Source organism: Epithele typhae (genome assembly GCF_022376455.1).
Source record: "Epithele typhae strain CBS 203.58 chromosome Unknown BXZ73scaffold_474, whole genome shotgun sequence".
In the NCBI taxonomy this organism is placed as follows: domain Eukaryota; kingdom Fungi; phylum Basidiomycota; class Agaricomycetes; order Polyporales; family Epitheliaceae; genus Epithele; species Epithele typhae.
In genome coordinates, this window is record NW_025954665.1 from 7,902 (window position 1) to 17,130 (window position 9,229).

Below are 9,229 nucleotides of genomic sequence, written 5' to 3' on the forward strand. Positions count from 1 at the left end.
TGTGCACGAACCATCGCGCGGGTGAGTTCCAATGTGCCCATCACCTCACGTGCCATCAAGTGGCCTCCAATGAGCGCGATCCGTCGCGCACATGAAGAACTCCCTGTCAATGGAGCTTCCGCGTCGTGTGGCGCAATATTGCGCATCGAAGATCTCCTCTTTTTGGCAATACCATTCCTGTGCATCGTCCCGGAGATGATCGATGGATGCACCATAGGTGACGCGTCCGCGAACACACGTCTCTCCGCCTCTCCCCGTCATCTCTGGACACCGAGAAGCACCCCACAATTCTGGTTTGATTTCTCTATATCTTCATTTCTTCCATCACTCCCAAATAACACCAAAAAATGCCCCCCAAGAAGGTGCGTACAAGGCCGGCCGTCTGTTGACACACTGCGTACTGATTTACGACTGCTGCAGAAACAACAAGTGGCCGAGTCCGAGGTGAGCCCGAGCGGACGCGTGGTGATATTGGTGAGTCGTCAATTTGACGGCCGGTCTCTTGCATAGGATGGCGCCTCAACAGCGTCGGGAAGTGGGACGAAGAAGCGGACGCGCAAGGAGGCGAGCGAGCCCAAGCAGCGCAAGGAGCCCAAGGAGCCCAAGGCCGACAAGGGGCCGTCTCGAGCAAAGAAGATGAAGGACGAGGTCGACGTCGAGGCGGCCGGTCGCATGTTGCAGCTGTCGCAAACGCCGAGCACGAGCGTAGCGAGCGCGACGAAGACCGGGTCCAGCCAGACTGACGCGAAGCAGGAGTCGGACTCCGCACAGCAGGCCGAGGCCGACAACGCCTTCCTCGGGTTCGGGCGAGTCGACTTCTGCAGCCAGGAGAAGATGCTGTGGACGTCGGGGTCGACGAACAACCGCGCGCTGAACATGGTCCACGTCGGCAACATCGCTGAGAACCTCGTTCTCGAGGGGGTCTTGGACGACGACCCCACCCGCATGTTGATCTTCGAGATCTACCCGGAGCATCTCGACGAGAACACCGTCTTGGCGAAGACCGCGGACGATCCGGCGAGCTTTCCGCTCGTCAAGTTGAGCGAGCAGGGCAAGAGCTTCTCGCACCTCTTGCTCGCGGGAAACCATCGGCTGCACGCACTGCTGGATCGCCAGAAGAAGGACGCCGCGATCCTCAAGGCGCAGATCCGCCGGCTGAAGGAGCTCGAGATCTCTGTCGGTCTGACCGAGGAAGGGCAGACGACGCTGCCCCAGCTCCCGGAGCATGAGCCGATCGCGGACCTGAAGCGGGAGATCGCGGCCACGGAAGACCGGATCGAGCACATGAGGTTCTGGAGGTGCAAGTTTTATCACTCTGGTGAGCATGGGTGGGTAGCTGTCAGGGTGACTTTGGCTGACGGCTGGCGCAGGGAAGCTCACGGATCGGGCGCGTCGTCACCTCGCGCGGAACATCACGCAGCACATCCGCGTTCAGACCTAGGGCTAGGGACCGGCGCGCGCAGCGCTCCGCGGGGGGTCGCGCGCGCGCGCGCACGTCCCGTCCCCCGCCGTCCCGGCGTGACCCTCCGTGACCCTCCTCCGAACGTGGTCCGGGCCTTCGTGGACCGCGGTCCCCCCCCGCGCGCGCGCGTCCTTTAGAGGCGCGGCGCTCTCTGCGTCTCTCTCTCTTTGGGAGCCTTAGCCGCCCCGTGGGAAAAGCGCGCGTGCCGTCGCTCGCCGCCGCCCTCGGCGCGCGCGCGCGCTTCCCACGCGCGTCCCGCAGGTCGCCGCGCGCGACGGCCCTCGACGGTTCAGGAGCGGCGGCGTCCACGACCACGAGGGGTTCCCCCCCCTCGCGCGCGCGAGCCCACCGCGTCTCTCTCTCTCCGTCGGCTGCCGCGATTCACGCGTCCCCCCCGCCCTTCTTCTTCCGTGGCGAGAGACGCCGACGCGGGCGCTCAAATAAGCGCCCGGGGGGGGGAGGGGGGGGGGGACTCGTGGGATCCCGTCTCACGGTCTTCGCTCTTTCCCCTCGTGCCTGCTCAGAGGGGTTCCGGGCTCCCGCCGGCTTCGCGGAGGCAGAAGCCCGCGTGGGCGGCGTACGACCGACCGAGCGCCCAGAGTCGGGGGGGTTCGAGTCGAGAAACCGGGGAGTCGCCGGTAGAGAGGGGCCAACTTTTGGGGGCGCCTCCCTGAACCTGGCGCGCGTCGTCGTCCACACAGACGCAGGCGAGAGAGAGATCGCGCCTCGGCGTTTCTGCGCGACACGGCGGCACGGGGGGCTGGCGCGTAGCAGGGGGTGACCCCCGGGTCTCCCGACGCTTACCCTGACCCCCTACCCTCGGGGGGGGGGGGGGGGGGGGGGGGGTCACGACCCTCGTATACGAGGGTCAGGGTTTTTTCGTAGAGGGTCACCAGGGCGCTCGAGGGTCGAGGGTTCGACGAGGGTAGCGAGTGTCGTCCCACTCTTACTGCATCAGCACCAGCACGTGGCCGCAACGACGACGAGCTCCCAACCACCCTCCAGATCGTCCGACGCGTCATCTCGAAGGGCGACCCGAGAGGTCGGTGTCTCGAACGAGTCCGAGCTCGAAGCGCCCGGATAGACGGGTGGCAGACAAACCGTCGCGGACGTGTCCGCCCCCTTTGCTGAAAATGCGTTCAACGTCGACTGTGGGAGCACCCTCGACCGTAAGCGAGCCGCCAGAGGTTCGAGACACCACGATGTAACCACACACCAGGGATCGTAAGGTAAGAGAGCGCCGTGCGTGAGAGATGGGGATACACCTTCACGGCGGCGATTCCCACCACCAACTGGAGGGGATCGTCAGCGTGTACTCTGGTAGACGCCGCAAGATAGCGATCGATCTCGCTCGGCCCCCCCTGCCAGCCGGACGCTTCTGTTGTGGAATGCAGGGAGCTGAGCGAATGGATTCTGTTGCGCGCCGCATTTGGCCGCGCATGCCACGTACATAAACCGTAAGACAGGAGTCAAGTGCTGGTTCACCCGTGCCTTTCTTACGGCGTGGCTGGCTTCGGGGGGCCCGATCGTCGTGCTCGATGTCCCTCTGCGCCATAGCTCTGCGGTAAGGCTGTTTGCAGGTCCAGCTCACTTGGCGGATCATGAGCCGATTATCCGGAGCCGTGAGCCGGGGATCATGAGCCGGGCGGCTCCGGATCGAGGGTGCTGAAATTTGGCGGATCTACGGCTCGATCCACGGATTATCCGCAGATTCTTGAGTGATAGCTCATATTTGTATTTACGTACTACAAACCCTATGCTGTTCGATAGCCATTTGAAGCATCTTTCTAACGATATTATTCTTGTGTGATTTGGCCAAGAATTGACCGAGTAATAGACAAAACATGGCCTATGTTCACTTCGAGAGCGTTTGGCGCCCGCGTCTGGCGTCTGGATGCGGGAATCCGTCCCGATCGGGCTATGTTCGGATTCGAACGTGGCGTCTCGCGCGCGTTCTCGCCCGTCCTCCTCTCCCTCCAGCCCCTCACGCACTCCCTCCGTCCACGCAGCGACATCGCGCGCGCGCGCGCGAGGCTGTTCTCAGGCATGGGGGGGGGGGGGGGGGGGGGGGGGGTCTTCATGGGGCCGCGGTGAGCTCCCGCGACCCCGATCTCATTTGGTGAGTCCTCACCGCCCCCTATGCTCCCCGCGTCGCCTCCCCCTTCCAGGTTCCGTCCGCGCTCTCCTCCGACCTCGCGCCCTCCACCCTCCACGTCCTCCGCGCTCCCCCGACCTCGCGCCCGCGCCCTCCGACCTCGCGCCCGCGCCCTCCTCTCCACCACGCCCTCGCCGCCTCATCCCTCGCCCGCGTCACCATCGCCCTCGCCCCACAAGCCCACAAGCCCATAAGCCCCGCGTCGCCCACGGCGCTCGCTGCCCCGAGTCGTCCACCACACCCTCACTCACCCTCGCCTCCGCGCCGCCCTCGTCTGCGCCGCCTTCGGTCGCCCCCGCGTCTCCCGCTGCGCCCTTGACCGTCTCACCGTCGCCCCCCTCGCGTCATCTCGCGCGCGCGGCCGTTCTGTGGGGTCGCGGTGGGCTCCCGCGGCCCCGATCTCCTCTGGTGAGTTCCCCCCGCCCCCACTGCTCTGCGCATTGCCTCCCCCTACCAGGTTCCGGCCGTGCCAACTACGCCTTGGCCGTCTCGCGCTCTCTCGCTCATCCGCGTCGCGCTTGTCCACCTCGCCACCTCGCCCCGGCCCGTCTCGCCCCCTCGTCGCCCCGCGTCGCCCTTTCCTCGTCCACCTCGCGCTCCTGGCGCCGTCCACCCTTGCACCCTCCGCTCTTCGCGTCGTCCGCCATGGCGCCGTCCACCCTCCTACCTCGCGTTATCCACGTCGTCCGCCCTTGCGCCCACCTTGCCCACTTCACCTCACCTGTCTCGCCCCTCTCTCTGCCTCGGTGTAGGAGTCCCGCGCGCGCGGGCACTCTGAAGCACGCGCGTGCGCGACAGAACACGGTCACGTGTCGTCCGAGCGGCCAGAAGTCACCGAGCACACTTGGTGAAGAAGTAGTACCTGCACATGTATAAAAGTAGCACGCACACACGAAGAATGTCAGTTCCTTTCCCCCACACTCACTCGGTTTCTGTCGTGTCCGCTGCCCGTTCTCCCCTGCGCATCCGTCTTATCCGTGCCCGTGTAACCGTCGTATCCGTCGTATCCGTCTTTCCGTTTATCCGTCGTATCAGCCAACGCGCGTCCGTCGCGCTCAGTCTAGTCGCGTTCAACGCGAACATTTCTACAGGGTCTGAAGACTACGCGAAGGGATCCCCACAATTGGTGACCACCGCAGGGGGGCAACCTCGTCTCTCTCGTCCCCGTCCGGACTCGTTCTACTCCAACACTTAGTCAACATGCCTTTGGCGAGCTCAAGCGGCAACCCTTCAGTAGAACGGGGAACATTCGCGCCTGCAAATACCAGGCCCACAACACGGGCGAGCGCGGTAAGATCAAACTTGAACATCCCGACGGCCCCGGGCCGACGATCGTCACGACTCGCCGCCAAACCAACTCCACCGCTGCCATTACCGCCGAACAGCCGAGGCGCACCACAGCGATTGAGCACACGTCCGGAGAACCGAACGAATCAAGCACGCGCGGAGGATACTTCAACTGCTCGCCAGAGAGTGTTGCGCGCATCGACTCCTCTCTCTCCTCCCCCGCTATCGCCCTTAACCCGTTCGCCAACTTCCTCATCGCCGACTCGAACTCATACGCCACCTCCGCTGCGCACGCAACCAAGCATGTCTACACCTGCGACGAAGATGCCCCCGCCCCGCGCCAAAACCGCCCCCCGGTTCAAAGGCCGCAACGTCAAGGACTTCCTTTTCGAGCTGGAAACCATCGCAGACAGTGTCGGTGCGAAGCGCGAAGACCTCCCCAAGTGTGTACTCTCGTACTGTGAGTCGGACATCCGCAACCGTCTTGCCGGCGAGCCCGCCTTCAAGGGGACCGACTGGGCAGCGGCCAAAGCTCTCCTGTTCTCTATCTTCCGTTTTCGCGACTCTGCCACGCGGTACCCACCTCAACGTCTCCGGTCGTTCGCAGCCAAGAGCCGGAAGAATCAAACCGTCGACTCGGAGGAAGCCCTCAGCGAATACCGCCTCTCGTTCATGAAGTACAGCGGGACGTTGGTTGAAGAGAGTCTCCTCGAACAGAAAGAGCACGACTACCTGTTCTTCATCGGCCTTCCTGACTCGCTCCGCAGCTCGATCGGGTCAACGCTGAAGTCAGTCGTCCTCACTCCACCTGTACCTCACGTTATCACAATCAATTGATCTGTGATCACCCCCCCGGGGTGATTCCCTTTCCGGTAACTGCGAACGGCTCTAAGCCTGCAAACCGTAGAGCCTCTACGGAAAACGATCAAGATACCTTGTTGGGAAACATTAGAACGGGGCGCATGCCCAAGTCCCCCGCCCCCCTTCCCCGACGTCCCCGAGGGCCCGGCCCAGCCCTCCTCCGCGCTTCTCCGATGCACGTGAACGGATCCCGCGCCGCGCCCCCTGATGGCCGCCTGGTCACCGCCTTCCGCCGTGCCGCCCGCCTTTGATGGCCGCCCTCTCCCCCCTGCTCGCCGTCCCCGACGACGAGCTCGCTGTTCGCGCTCTCCCTCCTGTTCCCCTCCCCCGATTCACGCCGTTCTTTTTTGTATGTACTTGTATTACTAATGCGCATCTATATACATAACTCGCCCTTCTGAGCCGTGCTCTGTGATGCCTCCACCGCCCACTGCCCCCCGCCACTGCCCGCCGCCCCCGCATATGGGGAGGGCGGGACCTTATGTCAGCATACTCAACGCCTGGGCGGCGGGCAGAACTCTGATGGCGCGGGCGCCGCGTGGACAGGCACCGCGGCAACGGTTGATGCAGCGCGCGAGGCCCGCGCCATCAGCGCGAGGTCCGCGCCATCAGCGCGAGGCTGCCGGCGCCGGCGCCTCAGACTCAACGCCTCCTTTTGATGGCAGTCAAGGCCATCGAGAAAAAGGACTTTCCTCCGATGCTGCCTCACATTGAGATGTCAAACCAAAGGATGTATATCATGAAGACCTTACCAACACCTGCAGGGAGTGCTGTATACTAGTAGACACAGTGTACCAGCAGCTTCTATGTCTGCCATCAAAGCTCTTTTGATGGTGCTATATTTCAGGCATGATGATGGGAACGAGTCGGCACACATGTTCATTGACATCGATACAGTGTACGTGTATCCACTAAGACATACGACATGAGATTGTACATAGAGTATCATAGAGACCCCGCCACTCAAGCCGTGTTCTCATTCTGGCCGGCCTGGGCAGCCCGGCGCGCAAGAGTCCGAGCATTGGGACCCCTCGGGATACCCTTATCCTTGCGGGGCTTACGGGGCACCTTCTGCGGGAGGAGCGCGCTCTGAACGCCACCCGCGACATGGTTAAAAGGGTCGGGGACGGCGCCGAGGGGTTCGGCGGTGGGCATGCCAGGTAGAGGAGGCGCCGAGGGCATGGGCGTTGGCGTGGCCTGGAAAACGAAGGTGAACGCGGTCCCAGCAGAGAATGTGGGCGTGGGTGAGGGCAGCGTGGGCGTAGCGGAAGACGCAGGCGGAGTGGAAGACGCGGGCACGGGTAAGGGCGGCGCAGGCGTAGCGGAAGACACGGGCACGGGTGAGGGTGGCGCGGGCGTAGCAGAAGACGCGGACGCAGGCAAGGGCGACGAGGGCGTGGGTGCGGGTGACGAGGGCGTGGACAGGGGCGACAAGGGCGCGGGCGTGGGCAATGAGAGTGTGGGTATGGGCGACGAGGGTGCGGGCGCGGGCGACGAGAGCGTGGGTGTGGGCGTGGGTGCAGGGGACGAGGGCGCGGTGAAGGTGGGGGACGACGCGGGCATGGTGGAGGACGATGCGGACGACGCGGGCGCGGGTGTGGGCGTGGGCGCAGGTGTCGGAGTGGCCGCACGCGAAGACATCGTGGGCTCGGGGTTGGAAACTGGCCGCTGGAGGGAGGCGATAGTGTCTGCATTGAATGTCACAGCGACTGGGTTCAGACCAGCGTCATAAGCCTGACGCCAGGCCGCGAGCTCCTCTTTGGTGAGTGACCGGAAGCGTGCGATGTCGTTCTCCCAGGCTGAGCGAAGCGTGTTGAGGAATTTGAGGGAGTTGAAACGGCCGGGGGCCTGGAATGACTCCAGCGGCCAGTTCTCGAGGACGACGCCAAGCTTGTAGGTAATTCTTTTGGGGAAGTCACTGTACGACATTGCAGAGGGTTTCCCCCGGGTCGACGTCGACTCTAAGTACACCAGTTAGCGAGTGAAAAACACGAGAGGGCAGGGACTTACGAAGCTTCTCCAGGATTAGAGCACCGACCTTGGACTTGAGCTCCAGGACGGTATTCTTGTGCTTCTTCGTCAACCCTGCATAACCACACCACAATAAGCACTTGAAGAAGCCACCGTGTGTTGTATGTACGTACCATTAAGTCCCGTGAGGCACCATGCTTCAATGCGCGAGGACAGAGTGCCCAACGTCGCGCCAGTGAGCAGCTCAATAAACTCCTCGATGCGCGCGCTGGTCCGGTAGACCCAGGGCTTGAGGTAGTTGGCTCGCTCGCCACGGCACGCGATGAGCAGAACCTCCGCGCCAGTGCGCTCGTGGAGATCATCGAGCTGCAGCGCGGGTGGCCATAAGCGAGGAGGACATGGGGTAGGAGGGAACTGGGCGACGCACCTCTTGGACGACCCTTATCAAGGTTGCGCGCGCATCATTGAAGTTTGCGATGGGGAGGTTGGGGACAGCGCGCCCACGCTCCTCACGCCGCTCAGTCAATTCTTCGACCGTATCGCGGCACATGTCTTCCCGGTCTTGCTCCGACATCGTGTGCCAGCGTTCGGCGAGGTTCTTGATGAACTCAGACGACACAACGTCGTTCGTGTTCATTTCTGACAGGTGCGCGTTATTTATGAAACAACGGTGACAATGCATAACATACCTTTGTTGTGCCGGCGAAGCTCCTTGCTGACGAACGCATTCCAAAGCGACAGCGCTCGCGGCTCCTTGAAACGGGAGTTGCTCTGATGAAGAATGAGTCGGTAGTACCATGCCGCGCTGTGCTTACCCAGCTCCTCGTGGAGCGCGACGGCGTGGTCCCAAACCTCATCGCGGATAGTGTCAAGCCGGTCGCTGAGCGCGCTCTTGTAGAGCCGAGACTTCTCACGAATTGCTTTCTTCTCCGCATAAGAAAGCTTCGGGCGTGTTCGTCGGTGCGAGGACCATGGTGTTTTGACGCGTCGCTTTCCCATCTTGCGCGCACCCTTAGGTAACTTCTCGATGCCGCTATGGTTGTTTGACGGGGGGCGTCTGCTCTGGCGCGTGCCATGCCGGCAGCGGGAAGGGGGAAGCGCAGGGAGGGCGGGAATAGAAGCGGGGGTGTGGGAGCGAAGAGGCTGGTTGCTGGGAGAGACCCAGGGCGGAGTGAGAAAAACACCGCCCGAGTGTGTTGACTGGAACACGTGATGGAGTTAGCAAAAAATGTTGATCCATTGGTTACTCATCGTTATCGGATGGATACATGATGGCGTCATACAGACGCTCTAGCCGTAGCCCATCCCAGCCGTTGTACTTGGAGCCGTCGTACGCGAACTCCTTGCGCGAGGACGCACCAGCAAAAACCTGTAGCATGATCATGAGCTCGGAGCTGTCCGGGTTGAGCTCCACGAGAATCCGCTCAGCCCTTGGGCCGAGGTCGACAGGGAACGGACGGTCCCCCCCAATGGCTTCCTCAGGGGGAATGAAG

General features: G+C 62.9%; 2 protein-coding genes across 2 annotated transcripts; one reads left to right on the plus strand and one right to left on the minus strand.

The window, feature by feature from the left end:
* Positions 1-347: 347 nt before the first annotated feature.
* Positions 348-1,441, plus strand: BXZ73DRAFT_85294 (uncharacterized protein; the record flags this gene model as incomplete). The annotated part of the gene is made up of 4 exons (XM_048024012.1): positions 348-362; positions 421-474; positions 511-1,318; positions 1,371-1,441. 4 exons carry the CDS (start codon positions 348-350, stop codon positions 1,439-1,441), a joined length of 948 nt encoding a protein of 315 aa, XP_047870559.1.
* Positions 1,442-7,505: 6,064 nt separating this feature from the next.
* On the minus strand, positions 7,506-8,735 carry BXZ73DRAFT_61874 (uncharacterized protein; the record flags this gene model as incomplete). Its single annotated transcript, XM_048021726.1, has 5 exons — positions 7,506-7,726; positions 7,776-7,850; positions 7,910-8,102; positions 8,164-8,375; positions 8,426-8,735. Coding segments are annotated over 5 exons (1,011 nt in total), but the record flags the coding sequence as incomplete, so codon positions are not given.
* Positions 8,736-9,229: the final 494 nt, after the last annotated feature.